Here is a 21,346-nt window from a genome sequence, read left to right as displayed (position 1 = left end):
TCATAAGGCCCCCTTTTACAGTGCAGAGAGATGACATGTCCAACCTCAGGCAGTGAGTTTCTTGCTGGACCTGGGACTAATGCTCAGTGCTCTGTTCACTGGACTCTACTCTTTATCCTTGTCTGGCCTTATTCTGAGATTTCTCTTGCCAGCCACCAAACACTTGTGATTCTCCCTGAGATTTCTCTTGCCAGCCACCAAACCCCTATTTTCAGATAAGAAGCAATGGAAAGGATATCCTTTTCCTTGTACGTATCCATGATCATGCTATTCTGGGTATAAAAGGTATGGAAAAATGTGGGACTCACTGTTCACGAAGACGGCAAACCTCAGGAAGGACAGGTAGCGTTCCCCTTCAATGGGGTTCCAGCTGACATCAGGGTATCCTTTGGCCAGAAGCATGGGGCAGCTCTGTAGGCCACAGCCTGCCAAGTAGGTCACCACCTGCCAGAAATAGTACAAAAGTGTTCTCTCATACGCATTAGGATGGCTATTAAAAAACACACCTCAAAAAATAACAAGTGTTGGTTGAGGATGTAGAGAAGTTGGAACTCCTGTGCATTGCTGGTGAGAATGTAAAATGGTACAGCCACTGTGGAAAACAGTACTACAGATCCTCAGAAAATTAAAAACAGAATTGCTATATGATCCAGCAATTCCACTTCTGGGTATCTACCCCCAAATAATTGAAAGCTAAAATGTGGAAGCAACCCACGTGGCCACTGATGGATGAATGAATGAATAAGCGAAATGTGATATATACGTACAATGGGATATTCAGCCTTAAACAGGAACAGAATTTTGATATATGCTACAATGTGATGAACATTGAGGACATTCGCTAAGTGAAATAAGCCAGTCACAAAAAGACAAATACCATATCGTTCCATTCATAGGAGGTAATTCGAGTAGTAAAACCCATAAAGACAGAAAGTAGAAGGGTGGTTGCCAGGGACTTGGGGGAGGGGAGGGAAGAATGAAAAGTTATTGTTAAGTGGGTCTAGAATTTCAGTTTTACAAGATGAAAAATAGTTATGGAGATAGATGGTGGTGACAATTCAACAACATTACAAAAGTACTGAATACTACATATACAGTTAAAAATGATCAAGATAGTAAATTATATATTTTGTGTATTTTAACACAATAAAAAAATTTAAAAATAAATCTTACACATATATAAGAAACAAACAAAAAAAACTGCTCAAGTTTTTATTTATTTTTTTTTATGAGATAGCTGTGAGGCCTGTGAAATTCTAAGAACTCAAAGGCGTCCATTTCCCTAGAGGCTAGAAAGAGCCTCCAATTCATTTTTTGTTTCCAAGTAATTAACAAGATTGATTATCATTGTTATGTAGGAACACACCATGTACTGTCAGTTCCTGGTTTTTCCAGTTCTGGCAAGAGGGAGCTGTCATTTAAAAATAAGCCTAGCTAGCGTACATCTGGGGAGATAACAGTGCAGGAAAAGAAGGGCCCACTGGGGTCTGGCCATGTTCATTTGGCCATGGTATTGCAAGGCCACAATATTCAGTCACTGATTGACCCAGACTGGGCCCTTGAGTAATCAGGGGTGTCTACTCTCGTTCTGCATCCACAACAGTTGCCAAGATGCCAAGATGTTAAGGTTGCAACGGCCAGAAAAAGAGATCCCCATCCATTAAGGACTGGGATTGGTGGTGGTCTCTTTGCTTCCAGGTTACCACTTATCACGAGATCTCTGTGCTAGGATCTTACAGACGATTTTATATTCTGTTCTACTTTTCAGCAGCTGTCAGGCAAAAAGCCTGGCAAATATACCTTTGTTTAAAACACAGTTGCTATTCTAATTTCACCTTTGGTATCTTATGTATACACAGAGAAGAGGAGAATCCACAGTGCTCCAAAGTCCTCAAAGTCAGAGATGGTGTTTTTAAGAATTTTTTAACCTCCAGGGCCTAGCACATAGTAGCTATTCAATAAATGTTTGTTCAATGAATCACTTACTTGCTGCTGTCAAATATTCTATTTTGCAAGTATAATAAAAATAAGGCCAAACTCAGCAAGAATCTATCGCCATACTTTTTCCTTCTTAAACCAGTAAAGATAATATTCTGTTTAGAGTTCAGATTTGATTTTGTCTTTAAAATGTCAAGGAAGCATCAATAAGGGCCAGAATTGGGCAGAGTTTTCAAGATTGCAGGTGCAGATACTTCACAGGTTGCTATAATTGCCCATATGAGAGAGAGAGAGAGAGAAAGAGTGTGTGTGTGTGTGTGTGTGCATATGCGTGTGTGTATGTGTTGGGGTAGGGCTACTGTTCAATCCTAAATGATCTAATTTCTGGCGTGATCAATAGAAGGGAGAAACTCCAGCATACCCGTCCTTTGCTGTTCTTCCCTGTGAACCAAACTTGGGTAATTTCCTGACATTGGGTTGAATAAAGTCTATGGCGGTGTGCTAAGCCACCCCAACTACTTGAAAACGGTGTGGCAAACCTCATCCCCTTTACAGATTTCCCGAAGTGCCCATTTCTCCCCTCTCCCAGCTTGCTGGCCTGCGTTAATCACATCTGACTTCTTCCAGTGGAGGCTCCATGTCTTTGCTGAGCAACATTGTTTCAAAAGATGAACTGAGGCTGAGAATAGGATATGGAGTGCAAAACCTTGTGGCATTGCCTTGTCAAAGAAGACCCATTCAGCTGCTTTTCACACAAGCATTGGTTATCATCACACCACCTAAAACACTGAGCTATTTATTGTCATCTAAATGTATGAATAACAGAGTTTGGCTGAGGTCTGTCCCTCTAGAAGCAGAGACCATGAATAGACACAGCATTTATGGAAGCTCTCACGACAGGTGGCGTGGTGCTTGAGTCTTGTGTGTATGTAGGAGGTGGCTGGTACCCTTCACAACACAGGTCCACTGGGCCTGGAGGAGCAACTTCTAGCATTTCCCTCTGGTCTGGTCATTTTCACTTACTCCTTTTGCAGCTGAGAGCTTATTAAAGTTAACCCTAAGTCATATTGACTGGAGTGCCGTGGCATGATCTCGGCTCACTGCAACCTCTGCCTCCTGGGATCAAACAATTCTCCTGCCTCAGCCTCCTGAGTAGCTGGGACTACAGGCACCCACCACCACGCCTGGCTAATTTTTGTATTTCTTTTTAGTAAAGACGGGGTTTCGCCATGTTGGCCAGACTGGTCTTGAACTCCTGACCTCAAATGATTCACCTGCCTCGGCCTCCCGAAGTGCTGGGATTACAGGCGTGAGCCACCGCGACTGCCTTCTTTTAACAGAATGCTACAAAGCAAGGTTCTTCTATTATGCTATTGGGTTGTTTGATAAATACCATATTTGATAAGGTCAGTAATAGATTCTTTCCTTGATTCCTGCTTTTAACTTAATGATTTATAAGGGACCCAATGAAGTCCACCGGAAATATTGATTGCATCTGACAAAATAAAAAAAAAACGCTTTCACTTAAATTTGTCACCTCAAAACATTATTGTAAAAATGTCTCTTTGATATTTCAAAATACTTTAAAGAACAAAATAAAAGGACCAACTCAAAGACAAACCCCTCTGTCACGGGCTAAATGGTCTCCCGCAAATTTCATATGTGGAAGCCCTAACTCCCAGTATCCTAGAATGTTTCTGTATTTGGACATAGGGGCTGTAAAGAGGTGATTAAGTTAAACTGAGTTGTTGGGGTCATGTCCTTCAAGAGGAGGAAATCTGGACATATAGAGAGATACCAAGGATACGTGCACACAAAGAAAACACCAAGTGACGACACAGCAAAACAGTGGCCATCTATCTGCAAGCCAGGAGGCGAAGCCTCAGAAGAAACCAAATCTGCCCACACCTCGATCTTGGACTTCCAGCTTCCAGAACTGTGAGAAAATAAATTTCTGATGTTTATGTCACCCAACCTGTGGTACTTTAATGTTATGGCAGCCCCAGCAAAGTAATATCCTCCTCTTACTACAAGGAAAGTTCCTCCCATTAGAAATATGCTGCATAAATACGGGTGTTTTGTCTGCCTGGTTCATGATAGGCCCTCAGTAATTATCAGTTGAATGCATTTGAAATAGAATTTACTAACTGAAAAATGTCAACGAATTATTGGTGGGTAATTATCATCTCATCTTAATAGATCAGACGTGGTTTTGCAGCTTGGCCAATGATTCTCTGCCAAGGCCTGAAACAGCAGAATCTTCGTGAGTGGTAAATCTATGTGGTCTGTGTGGCTGCCTCAGCTAGAGGAAGGCCATCTGCTGCCACAATCGTTTAATCAAGACATCCCCTCTCTCTCTTTCCTCACCCTGTCTTCTTTGAGCCACCCCACATTCACTATGCGACACGAAGAAAAAAATGTGTATTTATTTCTCAATTTTTCCTCTCAGCTTCTCAGATACTAGATTTTCTGGGTTTTTTCATCCTCTTGGCTGCTCCTCCTCCTGTTTTTTGTTGGTGCCTTTTCCTCAGCGACTCCCTTAAATATGCTGGTGGTCCTCAGGGCTCTGGCCTGGACATGCTTCTCTTCTTGCTCCAGACCAGCCCCTGGAGTCACCTCATGTACCCCCAGAACTTTAACCACCCTCTGTGTGCTCTATCTGCAGCTCAGAGAGCTTTCCTGAGATTTACTGCCACGTCGTCAACTCCCTACTTGACAATGCCATTTGGGAGCCTCGGGGCCCCTTCTACTTGACAGACCCCAAACTCATCGCCAGCCTCCTCAGATCTGCTATACCTCCTGCACTCCTTGGAGGAAAACGTGGGCTGAACTGATACCTAATTAATGGCTGCAATTTGTCCTCTAATAGATCGGTCCCCTGACTTCAAACGCTTCTCACACCCACTGCATCAATATTAATTGAAGCCAGCACAGTCTTGGGCTTTGATTACTAGAGAAACTCTCCTCCTTGCCTCAAGACTTATTTCTGTTCCAACCAGTTCTTCTTACTGAAACTGGGGTGTTTTCTAAAATATGAATCGTACTGTGTTGCCCCTTTGCCTAATAATCTCCAGTGGTTTCCACCACTCTTGGCTCTACGGTGACCTCCTGTAATAAAGTGGGTAGGAGCACAGCCTCCGGAGCCCAATGCTCTCGATACCTGGCTGTGCTACTGACTAACCGCACGACACTGAGGATGCCACCCAATCTCTTTATGCCTCCACTTCCTTGCCTGTAACTGGCAGGCAACAATGAAAGGGCTTGGTCTCAGGGTCACGTGAGTTCATCTGTGGGAAGCATTCAGAATAAAGCCTAGCACAGTGTATGAGCATGAATTTCTTTTAGTAATAGAAATGGTAGCACAAAGTTCAATTCCGCACTGCTTCTGCTGCATTCTCACCACATCCCCCAGGCACTCTGTGCTTCAGTCATACCCAGTCTCCTATTCCCCAGCACGCCATGCTCTCCTCTCCGACATGCAAACATCCGTGGCATGCTTCCCCAACAATGCGGCTGATCAGCTTCTACTCATCCCTCAGGTCACGACTGTTTCTGAGTGACCTTCCCAATCCCCTAGTCAGGCTCAGGTGCCCTTTTCCGCATGCTCCCAAACCCCCTACATAATAATGACCTTTGATTTGTCTTTGACTTGCCCACGTCCCTCCTCTCCTCCCCCCTCCCCCTCCAGGTTGCTCTTCTCCACACTCAGAAAGTCACACTGTGAATCCTGTCAGCCCTCCGGTCAAGGACATCATTGAAAGAAAGGGATGGGGAAAAGATGTAGTGAGGCCGCCTCAACCAGCTCCACCACCAGGAGCTTCATTCACGCTCCCAGCAGAGGGCAGCTCAGTTTGTCTCAGTTGCACATGGAAAGGACACTGATTATACAGTATTCTGCCATGTCTCTTCCTTCCATAGGTAAATTTATAAATTTGTAAATTACATAGAACTTTATTAGGAACTGCAGGCATCTGGTAATGTTCCATGTAGACCAACGAGGCTGGGCTTCCACACACGAAGAACATAAATGTCCACAAGTCTCTGAAGTTGGCTACCTGTGTTCACAGGAGATCCCTTGGTCGTAATCGTTGTGCTGCTACTGGTTACTCACATTCTTCCACACTTTCCCTACAAGCCCACCAACATGACCATACAGTGACAGAGACTCCATCTGTGGTCTGCTTATCCTTAGCTTAGCTGCACTACAGGCAGAAAGAGTGCCACACTGTCTCCCCAAGGGCCGGTTACCTTCTCGAGGTCTGGTTCCTCTAAGCTCAGCGCTAACTCGTTGTTGTCCATCACAGAGGAAGCTGCCACATCCAGCGGAGTGGATCCCCTCATCGACGGGGAGGCTGAGGGAGGAGGGGAGGATTAGCAAGAAAAGGACAGAGGAAGGCACTCAGTGCTGAGCCGAGACTGCAGTGCACATAAGCGGACAGGAGAGGGCAGCAAACACATTGAAACCTGGTTTACACAACTGTTCGCCAACGGGCCAGTCCACTTGCGTTAAGAACAGCTCTATTAGCTATCCTTCCTCCCCAAATTCATTGCCATGAATACAAATTAATAGAAAATCGGCTCACACTACCAGCCGGGACCATGTATTTCCAAGTGCTTTTCTAACACAAAACTTCTTGAGGTCCCCATATCAGATGCCACTTGACCAACTAAGCCCAGTGGAACTTGTATATTTCTGGGGCTACCACCTAGAGTTTAAAAATAGCATCAAACAGCATTAGCTCATATAGTTTCACCAGGTCACCAATGTTGTTTTTGACTTGTTTGTTTGGTTCTCAGGCTAGAATTAAGAAAAACTTCAGGTGGCATTTTACAAAAAGGTTAGTAGCCTGAGGTTGCATTTGAGAAATAAAAACCCGTGAAACTTCAGTTTTCAAGTACAAGTATTTGTGTATTACACAAATTCATTTCGTTTATATCCAGAACAGTGAGTAAGGCATATGCATTGACTTGCTTTTCTAGTGGTGGTGGTGGATTTACACTGTTTATCCACGATTGCTCTTGGCCAGTCTGCCTCCCCGCTAAGGAAAGCACTTGCTGGGAGGTTGATGGACAGGTATGCAGCCTGCAGCCACCCTGCCAAGACGAGATCCGATCTATGACCTTGGTCTCATCAGCACTGCTCCCTGGTCAGTTGAGTGGGCTGGGAAGAGCTGTGCCCCCAGACTATATCTGCAATCCCAGGGGCATTTTGTAAACCATGGGCCACTGGTCCCAAGAGAGATGAGGTAAAACTGTACGACTATGCCAACACTAATCTGTCACCAATCTTGGCTGGCAGCAACATCTCTACTTATGTTGGAGAACGTTGTTGTGGCATCGTTACTTCAGTTGTTTTAAATCAGGCAGAGTCTCTTCTAGCATTTACAAATATCACAGCACGCATGTGGCTTCTTTACCTGTATTTCCTAAGTGGTCAAAAGGGGGAGTGTAACCTTCGAGTTTGGATGTGGAAGTTACAAGAAGACTTACGCACCTAGGCCAACACTGCTGTTCTCCAGAAGGTAACTCAGATGCTCAAACATTGCCTTCTGATTTTGCCGGCTAATTCGACAGAAATAGCAAAGGAAACGGCAGCAACTAGCAACCATCTTTGGAAATGCAATCTGTAGGGAGAAGTAGAAAGTGTCAGACAAAAGAATCTATCGTGAGGCCTTTCTGAAAACTCTGACCTCAGAGTCTTAAGTGGGTAAATGAACTTTCTTCTTCCATTTTTTTTCTCAAGACTTATTCATAGGAGAGACAGTTATAGTTCCTGAAATATCTTTCCTCCAAGAGAAACAGATGTCAAACAGGAATCCCAACCATCCTCAGAAGTCACGTGAAATTGCATGACCTTCTACCAGGCTATTGTTTCCAACCAGGAAGCGAGTGGACAGAATTCAGAGAGAGAGAGAGAGAGAGACAGGAGAGAGAGAGGTGAGACAGAGAGGAGACAGAGTGAGGAAAGAGAGAAGAGAGTGAGGAGAGAGAGAGGAGAGAGAGAGAGAGAGACGGGAGAGAGAAAGGGGGGGAGAGAGAGAGAGAGAGAGACAGACAGACAGACAGACAGACACAGGTCATCGTAGACACATAAGGCCCACCAGTGTATCAAAGCCCAAGTGCCCTCGGTCAAGGCTGGCCTCTACAGTTACGCAAGTCTGAAAGGCATCGCTCTCTGAGTCTTCTCTGACTACTTTTGTCATTGATAATTGCTCTTCTATGGGATTCCGCAGCACTTGTAATTTGATTCATGCAGTCTAGCATAAAGATGCCATCTTACATTCCTGTTGATTGCGCTTGGCTTTTCTGCTTAACAAAGTAACCAGCATCTCTAGGTTGGGCCAAATCTTAGTTTTGATCCTACAATGCTCAATAAATGGTGCCAGTGTTAACCTTGCTCGGGATCCTAAGACAACCTTGATTTCCTCCTTTAATATCACAGAGGATGCTCTAAGCAATAAGGTTCAGAAACTTACAGTCTATCTGCTCGCTGAGGCATCCAGACATGTGCTCAGGGATCTTCTGGAGAGATTTCACTTTCCCAAGAGATCAGAAGGAAGCCCATGAGGAACGTGGCCCTGGCTTCTGTTCCTTCTACACACCCACCCCCCTCCCCAGTAGCACTGATGAAACCGCACCAGAAATCATCCCTTCCTAGGACCCTGGCACTCTGGAAATTCCAACATTTGAAGCCACACCCTATCTACTGCCTGCGGAAGCAGTTTAACTGCGAGGAGGACCCCAGCCCAGCTGGGATAAATGTCCAGTTGTGTCCTATCCCCACTCCTCTCTCCTTACCAACAGGAGATCCCCCTGATGCAGGCTCCTCATGAGGGAGCTGGCAAGGAAATCTGGCTTCTTCAGGAGCTCGGTTGACAGAGGAAACACAAATACTTCTGGGGAAACACTGCCAGGATCACTACTGAGATCTTGTTCTCCTTTAGAACAGACTTCCCCTGACTCAGCACAAGACACACTAGCCTCCTAAGTGGAAGTCAGAGTGATTTCATCTTGGAAAGAGCGGGGATGCCGAATACGGGAAGTAAACTTAGCAACTGAATAGCCCAGTGGGATTAATGAAGAAAGTCTCCAAGCTTCAGGAGCTCTTACACAATGGGATTCCGTCCAGCAGCATTATCCCATCGCTTGGCTCCTTCTTGGCACTGTGCCTATCCCTTCCTCCCCCTGGAAGAGAAACTGAGGCAAGGGACACCAGCCACGTGGCTCTGAACAAGTCACCTCATGTGCTCCTGCCTCAAGGGACAAGTTCTGGCTAGGTTCTCCTTTTAGCATTACCTGAGATTTCTCTGTACCCAACACGTTCACCATCACCTCCATCACCGTCTCGTGCATGCCCAGGACTCTCATGAGGTTGGGATGCTGGTAAAACACCTTGTTGTTCATTATGTCCCTAGGATAAGGATCAGAGAGAGTCTTCAGCACCTACTTATTTATATGCTATGAAAATTCAGGGATGAGAACACACAAACACATGAGAGGGCAAAGTAATATGAAAGTAACAGGCTGAAAAGATAGTAAGAAGGCACTAGGTCAGCTGGAATATATGTGGAGGGCCATTTTAGCTGACAGAAATGTTCTGCGCTCCTCTAAGTACTTGCTTTTTCTCTTTGAAACATTTCTTTCTAATGACCTATTAAACATCCCTTGTTTTATTTTTTCTTGTAATAATTTTAGATACCAATGAAGCTTTTGGACAATAGTCTTTAAAAACTCATGATATTAAGATGTAAGAACAATTACATCTTTAGTCATCCAATATAAATTCACAGAGTAAAGCTGCATGCAAATCAAAATACAGAAACAGCTTGGTAATTTGCTGTGTACTCCCTTGCTGGGTGGTTACTTTCTGGCTGCCCATTCCCCTTCTCTTGAGGGTTGCAGGAAACACCACCTGCAATTGCCAGTTTTTACTTCTGCTATGTCTACTACGAAGGCTGGGGAGAGAATAATTCTCTAACTGTATTCTCTTCCCATAAGAGTTTCTTCACGTATGTAAGATTTCTCTTTGGAAATGAGGTTGGCGAATGCGTGCATTTCCCCCAAGGATCCTGAACGTCCCTTTCCTGCACCTTGGTGATGCTCCTTTGGTTTGCTGGCTCAAGGGTGGTAGGATGAGAAGTTAGGTAGGAGGATGTCTGTAGGTCTAGTTCTTGATTCTAATAAAGTAAAACTGTAGGCTGGTTAGTGAATCTTTTTGGGCCTTCGTGTTCTCATCTGCGAAATAGAAGGGCTACCTTACATAATTATAGGAAACCCTTTTGATGCCTAAAATGCTATGAATTTTTTTTGACTACATGGCTTCTAAGGGAGAGCCATGAGCTACTGTTAAGGGGAAAGTTATCTCAATGAACTAACAAAAATGACTCTAGGTTAGTCCTGAGAAAAGGGAGAGATCAGGTGGCAATTTTTCAGAGGCAAGTTTCAGAAGATTTCAAGTCAAAAGCTCAGGTGCTCAGATCATTTCCGTCTTGGGTTGAACACACTGTCCCTTCCTCCAGATGTTTTCATGGGCTCCCTGGGGCTCTTTTCAAAAGATTAAAACCAAGTGCTTTTCCCCAAGACTCCTCCATACTTCCTTTAGCAATGCCTTTCACTGTGAGTAGTCGGGTCTCTCAGGTTACAAAGGATATGACCCCATGAGGAGTGAAATTGGAATCAGGTCACACAAAGATTTAATATGATTTGATTCCACTACATCCCTATGTCAAGATAAGTCAGTTTTCCCACTTAAAGCTTTCTAGAGAGAACAGCATGTAACCGTGAATCACCTACCCCAGCCCATTGATCATGAGCAACTCCTCTTCCTTGCCCATCCTGACACTGAGGAGGGAGCGGATTTGGCCCAGGGCAGCCAGCAGGTTGATGGTGTCGCTTACAGAGGTGTGGCTGATGGTGTAGGTCTTCCGCAGCGCCTGCAGCAGCTCCCCGATGCTGTCATACTGCCTCCGGAGGAGGTTGAACATCATTCGGACCAGCTCTGAATCCTGGATCTGGTCCTCCTGGGCCCAGCAGATCATCGTCTGTGAGATGAGTTCCTTCAATGTTGCTGGAAGGACAACAGGGGGGAGTAGGACTGTGGCTGTCATGGCTCAGGGAGAGCTGGGTGTTTCAGCCACTTCATGCAAATAGAAGACATATCATTGGCTGAGGTTACAAAATTCTTATTACAGGCAATGTGCAGTGGCTCATGCCTATAATCCTAGCAATTTGGGAGGCTGAGGCTGAAGGATTTCTTGAGCCTAGCAGTTTGAGACCAGCCTGGGCAACAAAGCGAGACCCTGTTGCTACAAAAAAGAAAAAAAAAAAAAAAAAAAGAGGCTGGGTGTGGTTGCACACGCCTGTAGTCAGCTGTTTGGGAGGCTGAGGTGGGAGGACTGCTTGAGCCTTGGACGTTGAGGGTGCAGTAAGCCATGACTGCATCACTGCACTGTAGCCTGGGCAACAGAGTGAGACTGTGTCTCAAAAAAAAAAAAAAAATTTTGTATTTTAAGGGTGGGTTATGACATACACAGAAGTAGAATATATCATCAAAAGACAAACCGGCTATATAACAATAAAAGAATATCCCAATTATGAGTTCAGGGTGCTAACTATTCTATTTTGATTAAACAATATTTGCATCCACACTGGGCTGAGAGAACAGATCTAAAGGCTATTTACAACGGGACATCTGACCATCATCCTAAAGTCTGAACAGCCTTTTTTTGTACTGGATCTTTGGCAAGAGTCAGCTGACACTGCATCTTGGACTCCTTTCATAAGCATCAAGAGAAAAAAACCACAGTGACTTTGAATTCAGAATTTATCGGGGCTCATACTGGTTTTAGAGAAATTTTACTGTCTATACAGGTAAAGGAAAGATTACTGAACTGGGACTCAAAACAGCTGTGGAACCTTCAGAGGTCATACTAAAAAGCCCCTGAAAATTGCTGATTGGCACTGGCATAGGAGGTAAAGGAGGAAGGGGACCTGTTGGAATGGCTGGGAAGTCACTGCTCACCTCTTCCCTTACCATCCACACTTCCAGAAGATGACAGAGGTGAGACACACTGCTCTTAAATCACAAATGCATCCTACCCTCGCACTGCATATCACAGTCCTACAAGGTATGGATGGCAGGAAGATCCTTAATTCAGGCCAGGCAGTGCCAAGGGGACAATGAAGGTCACTCAGTCAATCAGTGAAAGAAAGGGGAGTAAACAGATCAGTGCTTCTGGTAGCCCGTGGCATCTCTAATAGTCGAGGTTTCTACTCCACATCACTATAGATGGCAGATGTCTGCTCTATATACAGTCTTGGCTCATCGTAAGGATATAAAAATAGAACTCAGTTACCAAGCTTTAAAAGAGACCTAGATGTAAAGGATTAATTTAACTTACTGCTGTGTCTATCAACCCTGTGGGTGTGTTAGATTCAGATGGGACACATAAACTGAAAACCTTAAAAAAGGACACCCAAGTCAGAGAGAAGCACAGTTAAAGGATGTTCTTAAGAGATCTCACTAGGCAGGGACTGCAGACTAATACCTGTTAGGTTAGATAATATCTGTATCCTCTAGGGGCAAAGCCATTTAAGGGCTACGCTGGGCTCCTTGTCAGAAACCTGTTTCCTCAGAGTCCAAATATAAAAGTTCCTGCATCTCCTAGTTAATTCACATGTATACGTTTTGGAGGAGAAACCCTAATTTTATTGTCTGTCATATTATTTAAAAAAATCTAGGCCGGTAGCAGTGGCTCACGCCTGTAACCCCAGCATTTTGGGAGGCCGAGGTGGGCGGATCACGAGGTCAGGAGATCGAGACCATCCTGGCTAACACGGTGAAACCCCGTCTCTACTAAAAATACAAAAATTAGCTGGGCGTGGTGGCGGGCGCCTGTAGTCCCAGCTACTCGGGAGGCTGAGGCAGGAGAATGGCGTGAACCCGGGAGGCAGAGCTTGCAGTGAGCCGAGATTGCGCCACTGCACTCCAGCCTGGGGGACAGAGCAAGACTCCGTCTCAAAAAAAAAAAAAAAAAAAACTAGTAATAATAGATTTGTACAGAAAAAAACAAATGAATAGTAAATGAGAGCACAAAAGAAATAATTTAAATTTGCTATTTTTTGTCCATGATATTAGGATGATAGTGCCTGGCTTCACGGTAGGATTTGTTCGCTGGCCAAAGCCTGCCATAAAACTAAGGCTTTCAGTGTCTGTCTACTCTGCTGGTCCTTGACAAAACTTTTGAGATTTTCAAGAAAAGTAACATCCTCCTGGTGCTCCGGAACTGTGCTGAGCTCCACCAACCCATCCACAAAAGCGTTGTCCACCCCTTTGTCCTCAAGGAAATAATACAAGGCCTAGTCCGGGGACTCTGCATTGAGTGTGTACTAGTGCCCTTCCATCCAGACTTGCCATTGGACTGAAAGCTAACTTCCCTGATGGAGAAAATGTTACTCTCCACCTGCTCTTGTCCAAACTCATCCTCTGATAGTGACAGTCAGCACCAGGACCTTCTTGCTATCATTCTTCATAACTTCAACTATGAAACTGGGAGTTGATGTCAATTCAGAATCCTGTTCTTCAACCTATAGCCCTTGTGAGGGCTCCTCCTCACCATCAGATGTGGGTGGGATGCTGTTGACAATGTTGAAAGTGACAGTGATCTTTCCCCTGGCAACTTGCCATGCTAATTTAGCTTCTGTTCCATTTAAATTCTAGCTCCCAACTTCCAGACCTCTTAGGGAGGGAATGCCTCTTATGCTTCTCGATTTCCCTTTCCTCCTTAATTTCATCACTCAGGGATTCAACAGAAGCTCTGTCTCCTTTGGTGCGCAGCGCGCAGCCGCTGTAGCCACAGGCACAGGGCCTAGGAGGCCACAGCAGGCCAGGCTGCCACGCAGACCCCAAACACATGCACACTGCGCAGCGCAAAGGGCCGGGCACAGGACCTGGCCGCTGCTGGGGCGGTGGGGCAGGCATGGTAGCATGGAGGCCGGCAACTGCGGAGCCCAGGGCACTGGGCATGCAGCACAGCAGAGGCAGCATCACAGAGGTGACCACAAACACGTATGGATGCACTCCTAGTTATTACTTGTGCAGTAAGAATGAAAGCAAGACAAAAACATAGACTCTCGTACCCAATTTAAGTTTTTCTAGTCCCGTCAGTACAATTTCCTCTAAAACGTATACCTTGGCTTGGAAGAATTATAGTTCTCACCACTAACAAAACAATTCTCTGCAGATATAATACATGCTATCCCAGTCCCTGCCACACTGGAAAAGCAATAATCAGATCTGGTGGAATTACTAATCTGCTCAAGCAGAGAATTTTACAGAATCATAATAAAACCAAGTACATATTAGTTTCCCTTAACCTGGCTTTCAGATTAATTCAGGATTTGGGTAAGCTCTTAGCCTCACACTGACTCAAAAATCCAAATAAATATTTATGGCCTAGAGAGCATGTAAAGCAAAACACCTCACTAGAGGGCAAATGGGAAAGGAAACACCCTTTTGGCCTCAAAGCATGGAGCAGTAAACACCTTCCACTCCATTCTTTGCCCAGGCAAGCCTTCAAAGTCAGTGTCAGAGAATGGGATAAATATTTATGTGTGACCAAGCTAAAGTACAGTTAAAAAAAAAAAAAGTAGCTGCCAGGTCCTGCCAGAAAAGGAGGCAAGACTTACTGCTGCGTTGATGACAGGCAGATGTAATTCCATGGAAGGCCTGACGTTTAAAGCCGTATGTACTGGACAATGTTTCAAATTGTGAGACCAAAGTGCAGTAAGTGAGAGAAACAATAACTATGAAGAGAAACAAAATTCAGGGGGAGAGGGGCAGAAGGGGACATTTTCAGGAGCCATGAAAAGCACAACATATTTTGTCATCTGACATATACTAGAGACTCAGGACCCACCAAGCAAACCCAGGCACAACCAATGAACTTCTCAAGGTCTAAACACTTTTGGGATTGAGAAAATGGAGCTTTATACCCCTAGCAGCAATGCTGCTAAAAATTCTTCAGATTTTAATTAGCTCCCGTGCATCAGCAGCAGAGCAGCCAAAACGTACCAGAGTCCAGAAGTTAAAAAGAATACATTTTCTAGACTGTGTTAGGCTCTCCATATACCTGTATATCTGATGATTAAACTAATTAATGCATATAACCATGGATGGCACATACTGCAGGTTTAATAAAGGTGTACTATTACTGACATCTCTACCAATACTTATAAAAATGGGATCTGCAGAGCCTTGGGGGCCCAAGATCCTTTAGATACCCTTTAAGTCCAAATGTGTTTTCATAAAAATTCTAAGATATTGTTGGCCTTTTTCATCGTGTTGATAATTGCACTGATGGTGCAAAAGAAATGGTGGGTAAAACTGCTTGTGCCTTAGCTTGAATCAAGTTAGCAGCACCCAACTATATTTTTTATTGCCACACTTCCAGATAATTGCCCAGTTTCACAGAAGGATGTCCTGAATAAAGCAGTAAAAATTATTAATTTTATTAATCATAAACTCTTGAGTTTACATCTTTAAAATATCCTCTGTGATAGAATGGTACAGAGAAAGAAAAGAAGTAAAGCACTTCTGCTGTGTATTAAAGTTCAGTGTTTTTTCTGGAGGAAAAGTACTTGTGTGATGGAGTTGTGAGCTAAACTAGCTGCTTATTTCATGGAATGCCATTTTTAATTAAAGAACAACAAACTGTGGTTAACTTGAACAAATGAAAAAAAATGCAATGAAAAAAGTAAGCCTTTCACTTCAAATGATAGTATTTGTTGCCAATAATGAAATTTGAGCTTTCAAGTGAAAATCAGAATTTTGAAAAATGTTTATCTGCCACTGGGAGCTCAACAGCTTCCCAGTACTTAAAGACTTTTCTGATTAAGCTGTCTATATTAACAAATGTGATTTTTAAACTATTTTATAATGAAATGTGTCAAGATTTTGAAGTTCTTATTAACTCAATGAACCAATAATCTCTCAATGATCAATGAATGACATTACAAAAACATTCATAGGTAAAAGATCCATTCAATGTGCAAGATAGACCAATGAATTTTTATGTAACAAAGTACAAACATCTAGTTAATATGGTTTCAGATTCCACATGCCAACTAACTTTTCAGAAACTACTACTTGTTCAGATATAGTATTAGAGAAGAATATCCATAATTATTGGAAAAGGCTATGAAAAATACTACTACCCTTCCAATCATATATTTAAGGCCATTTTTCTTCCCATTCTTTAACCAGATATAAGAATCCAGCTGCCTTCAATTAAGTCAGACATTAAAGAGATTTATAATCATGCAAAGAAATATCACTTTATTTTGTTTTGAAAAATTTAGTTTTCATAAAAGTATTTTTATGTAACATGTAATAAGGTTATTTTTAAATTAATAAATATTTAAATGTTTGCCAATTTTAATTTTAAATTTGGTAAACACCGATAGATATAATCCACATAAACTAAAGCTTTTGAGGTTCTCAGTAATTTTCTATAGTGTAAAGGGGTTCCAAGACCAAAGGGTTTGAGAACCACTGATCTATATAGAAGGGCCTATGCTGAAGTGAGGCTGTGAATGGAAACCAAAGCTTTCCCTCCAGCTAAGATGAAACCTGTTCTATTAGGCTGCATGAGTCTGATCAAGTAGCTGAGACCTGAACCTAGAAAGCTACAGATTAGGAGGCTTTCCCTGTTTACTTCTGGATGGGAGGGGGGTATATGTGAGATTAAATGTGAGTATCTCACGTAAGAAGAGTATCTCATATAAGAAGAGTAAGACACCTCACATTGAGAAATAAAGTGAGGATTAAAGAATCATTATTTTGAAAATTGAATCCTGGCAGTCAAGGGCCCTGGCTATTATTCTTTCATCACCAACGGGCAACCTCCTAGCCTGAAGGGCTCCTAACGCTTTTCTTCTCCTGAATTTGGGCTTAAGAACAGTCATCTTCTAAGCAAGGAGGGAGCCAGGCTTGTATTATGCTGAGGCTGCCTGGCTTTCTTCAGCCTGCTCTGCACACGCACAGAGAAAGGTGGGCTGCAGGCTGGAGAGGGAGGCACTTAACTCTTTGTCCCCAACATTAGCTGATCCTTCAGCAATGACTTTCCTCTTATTAATACTGGAAACTAGAGCTGTCAACTATAGGAGGCTTTGCCCTGAAGTTGATATGTGTCCAGGACTCAGGACATACACCAGTTCACAAGTTTCTGCCTGTCTTCATCTGAGTAGCTGAGTTAACTCCGGTCACGGCCACTTCTAAGTTAGCTTTTAACTGACCAGCATTTTCTGGGTATCTGTCACATGCCCAAGGTTAAGTACTCTACAAGAAACTATTTCAAGACACAATTATTATCCACTACAGCCTAGTTGGAAAAACTAATACATGTGAAGCATTTAATAAAAAATAAATGTAAAATAATGAGTAAAAGTGTGTTGTCTAAGACAATTAGGAAATGAGACAATTCATAAGAAGGCATAACTCCTGTAGTAACACATACATTCAAAAGAAACTAGAGAAGAGAAATAAGATCCCCCTTTCTTTTCTTCCAATGGCTTTTTTTTATCTGAAGTTGTTTATATTTCTAGAATAAGTCTCCATTACATGGAGACTAAAGCAGGGAAGAAAAAGCTCTATCGGGAAGTTAAAAGAGGGGCCTTCCAAGTGATATCAGAAATGATCTGATGAAAAAGACATCATGCTTTGTTATGATTATTTTGGAATGCTATGCTCCTTAGATGATTCATACATATAGCACCTGTATGTGTGTGTGCATGTGTGTGTCTGTGTACATATATATATAGTATCCATGGGGAAATGCTGACAATTTTGGTAGGCTTTTTTTTTTTTAATTATACTTGAAGTTCTAGGGCATGTGTGCACAACGTGCAGGTTTGATACATAGGTATACATGTGCCATGTTGGTTTGCTGCACCCATCAAGTCGTCATTTACATTAGGTATTTCTCCTAATGCTATCCCTCCCCCAGACCCCCACCCCCTGACAGGCCCTGGTGTGTGATGTTTCCCTCCCTGTGTCCAAGTGTTCTCATTGTTCAATTCCCACCTGTGAGTGAGAACATGCAATGTTTGGTTTTCTGTCCTTGTGTTAGTTTGCTGAGAATGATGGTTTCCAGCTTCATCCATGTCCCTGCAAAGGACATGAACTCATCCTTTTTTATGGTTTCATAGTATTCCATGGTGTATATGTGCCACGTTTTTTTAATCCAGTCTATCATTGATGGGCACTTGGGTTGGTTCAAAGTCTTTGCTATGGTGAATAGTGCCACAATAAACATACATGTGCAGATGTCTTTATAGTAGCAGGATTTATAATCCACTGGGTATATACCCAGTAATGGGATTGCCAGGTCAAATGGTATTTCTAGTTCTAGATCCTTGAGGAATCACCACACTGTCTTCCACAATGGTTGAACTAATTTACACTCCCACCAACAGTGTAAAAGTGTTCCTATTTCTCCACATCCTCTCCAGCACCTGTTGTTTCCTGACTTTTTAATGATGGCCATTCTAACTAGTGTGAGATGGTATCTCACAATGAGGTTTTGATTTGCATTTCTCTGATGGCCAGTGATGATGAGCAATTTTTCATGTGTCTGTTGGCTGCATAAATGTCTTCTTTTGAGAAGTGTCTGTTCATATCCTTTGTCCACTTTTTGATGGGGGTTTTTTTTTTCTTGTAAATTTGTTTGAGTTCTTTATAGATTCTGGATATTAGCCCTTTGTCAGATGGGTAGATTACAAAATTTTTCTCCCATTCTGTAGGTTGTCTGTTCACTCTGATGGTAGTTTCTTTTGCCGTGCAGAAGCTCTTTAGTTTAATTAGATCCTGTTTGTCTATTTCGGCTTTTGTTGCCATTGCTTTTGATTTAGTCCTGAAGTCCTTCCCCATGCCTATGTCCTGAATGGTATTGCCTAGGTTTTCTTCTAGGGTTTTTATAGTTTTAGGTCTAACATTTAAGTCTTCAATCCATCTTGAATTAATTTTGGTATAAGGTGTAAGGAAGGGATCCAGTTTCAGCTTTCTACATATGGCTAGCCAGTTTTCCCAGCACCATTTATTAAATAGGGAATCCTTTCCTCATTTCTTGTTTTTGTCAGGTTTGTCAAAGATCAGATGGTTGTAGATGTGTGGTGTTATTTTTGAGGCCTCTGTTCTGTTCCATTGGTCTATATATCTGTTTTGGTGCCAGTACCATGCTGTTTTGGTTACTGCAGCCTTGTAATATAGTTTGAAGTCAGGTAGCACGATGCCTCCAGCTTTGTTCTTTTTGCTTAGGATTGTCTTGGCGATGCAGGCTCTTTTTTGGTTCCATATGAAATTTAAAGTAGATTTTTCCAATTCTGTGAAGAAAGTCATTGGTAGCTTGAGGGGGATGGCACTGAATCTATAAATTACCTTGGACAGTATGGCCATTTTCACGATATTGATTCTTCCTATCCATGAGCATGGAATGTTCTTCCATTTGTTTGTGTCCTCTTTTATTTCGTTGAGCAGTGGTTTGTAGTTCTTGAAGAGATCCTTCACATCCCTTGTAAGTTGGATTCCTAGGTATTTTATTCTTCTTGTAGCTATTGTAAATGGGAGTTCACTCATGATTTGGCTCTCTGTTTGTCTGTTAATGGTGTATAGGAATGCTTGTGATTTCTGCACATTGATTTTGTATCCTGGGACTTTGCTGAAGTTGCTTATCAGCTTAAGGAGATTTTGGGCTGAGACGATGGAGTTTTCTAAATATACAATCATGTCATCTGCAAACAGGGACAATTTGACTTCCTCTTTTCCTAATTGAATACGCTTTATTTCTTTCTCTTGTCTGATTGCCCGGCCAGAACTTCCAAAACTATGTTGAATAGGAGTAGTAAGAGAGGGCATTCTTGTCTTATGCCAGTTTTCCAAGGGAATGCTTCCAGTTTTTGTCCATTCAGTATATTTGCTGTGGGTTTGTCATAAATAGCTCTTATCATTTTGAGATATAACCCTTCAATACCTAGTTTATTGAGAGTTTTTAGCATGAAGGGCTGTTGAATTTTGTTGAAGGCCTTTTCTGCATCTATTGAGATAATCATGTGGTTTTTGTCATTGGTTCTGTTTATGTGATGGATTACATTTATTGATTTGTGTATGTTGAACCAGCCTTGCATCCCAGGGATGAAGCTGACTTGATTGTGGCAGATAAGGTTTTTATGTGCTGCTGGATTCGGTTTGCCAGTATTTATTGAGGATTTTCGCATCGATGTTCATCAGGGATATTGGTCTAAAATTCTCATGTTTTGTTGTGTCTCTGCCAGGCTTTGGTATCAGGATGATGCTGGCCTCATAAAATGAGTTAGGGAGGATTCCCTCTTTTTCTATTGACTGGAATAGTTTCAGAGGGAATGGTACCAGCTCCTCTTTGCATCTCTGGTAGAATTCGGCTGTGAATCTGTCTGGTCCTGGACTTTTTTTGGTTGGTAAGCTATTAATTATTACCTCAATTTCAGAGCCTGTTATTGGTCTATTCAGGGATTCAACTTCTTCCTGGTTTAGTCTTGGGAGGGTCTAAGTATCCAGGAATTTATCCATTTCTTCTAGATTTTCTAGCTTATTTGCATAGAGGTGTTTATAGTATTCTCTGATGGTAGTTTGTATTTCTGTGGGATTGGCAGTGATATCCCTTTTATCATTTTTTATTGCGTCTATTTGATTCTTCTCTCTTTTCTTCTTTATTAGTCTTGCTAGCGGTCTATCAATTTTGTTGATCTTTTCAAAAACCAGCTCCTGGATTCATTGATTTTTTGAAGGTTTTTTTTTGTGTATGTGTGTCTGTCTCTTTCAGTTGTGCTCTGATCTTATTTCTTGCCTTCTGCTAGCTTTTGAATTTGTTTGCTCTTGCTTCTCTCGTTCTTTTAATTGTGATGTTAGGGTGTCAATTTTAGATCTTTTCTGCTTTCTCTTGTGGCATTTCGTGCTATAAATTTCCCTCACACACTGCTTTAAATGTGTCCCAGAGATTCTGGTACACTGTGTCTTTGTTGTCATTGGTTTCAAAGAACATCTTTATTTCTGCCTTCATTTCATTATTGACAACCCAGGAGCAGGTTGTTGAGTTTCCATGTAGTTGTGCGGTTTTGAGTGAATTTCTTAATCCTGAGTCCCAATTTGATGGCACTGTGGTCTGAGAGACAGTTTGTTGTGATTTCTGTTCTTTTACATTTGCTGAGCAGTGCTTTACTTCCAATTATGTGGTCAATTTTAGAATAAGTGCAATGTGGTGCTGAGAAGAATGTATATTCTGTTGATTTGGGGTGGAGAGTTCTGTAGATGTCTATTAGGTCTGCTTGGTGCAGAGCTCAGTTCAAGTCCTGGATATCCTTATTAACCTTCTGTCTT

At 42.5% G+C, this 21,346-nt stretch overlaps 1 protein-coding gene across 4 annotated transcripts in view; it reads right to left on the bottom strand.

Annotated features, from left to right (window-relative positions):
- The window catches only part of RYR3 (ryanodine receptor 3), a 565,081-nt gene that overhangs the window by 164,709 nt on the left and 379,026 nt on the right, over nucleotides 1-21,346 (bottom strand). For all 4 annotated transcript variants that reach the window (XM_055278588.2, XM_055278589.2, XM_055278590.2 and 1 more), the window contains exons 39-43: nucleotides 10,732-11,005; nucleotides 9,235-9,349; nucleotides 7,433-7,562; nucleotides 6,187-6,290; nucleotides 309-444 (exon numbers count right to left, since the gene is read on the bottom strand). In XM_055278588.2, coding sequence (XP_055134563.2) covers nucleotides 309-444; nucleotides 6,187-6,290; nucleotides 7,433-7,562; nucleotides 9,235-9,349; nucleotides 10,732-11,005 — 759 coding nt within the window. The remainder of the gene's footprint in view (nucleotides 1-308; nucleotides 445-6,186; nucleotides 6,291-7,432; nucleotides 7,563-9,234; nucleotides 9,350-10,731; nucleotides 11,006-21,346) is intronic.

This window comes from Symphalangus syndactylus, chromosome 5, assembly GCF_028878055.3.
Source record: "Symphalangus syndactylus isolate Jambi chromosome 5, NHGRI_mSymSyn1-v2.1_pri, whole genome shotgun sequence".
NCBI classification, from domain to species: Eukaryota; Metazoa; Chordata; class Mammalia; order Primates; family Hylobatidae; genus Symphalangus; species Symphalangus syndactylus.
The sequence above is the reverse complement of the archived record's forward strand: the minus strand, read 5'-3'. Positions and strand labels throughout refer to the sequence as shown.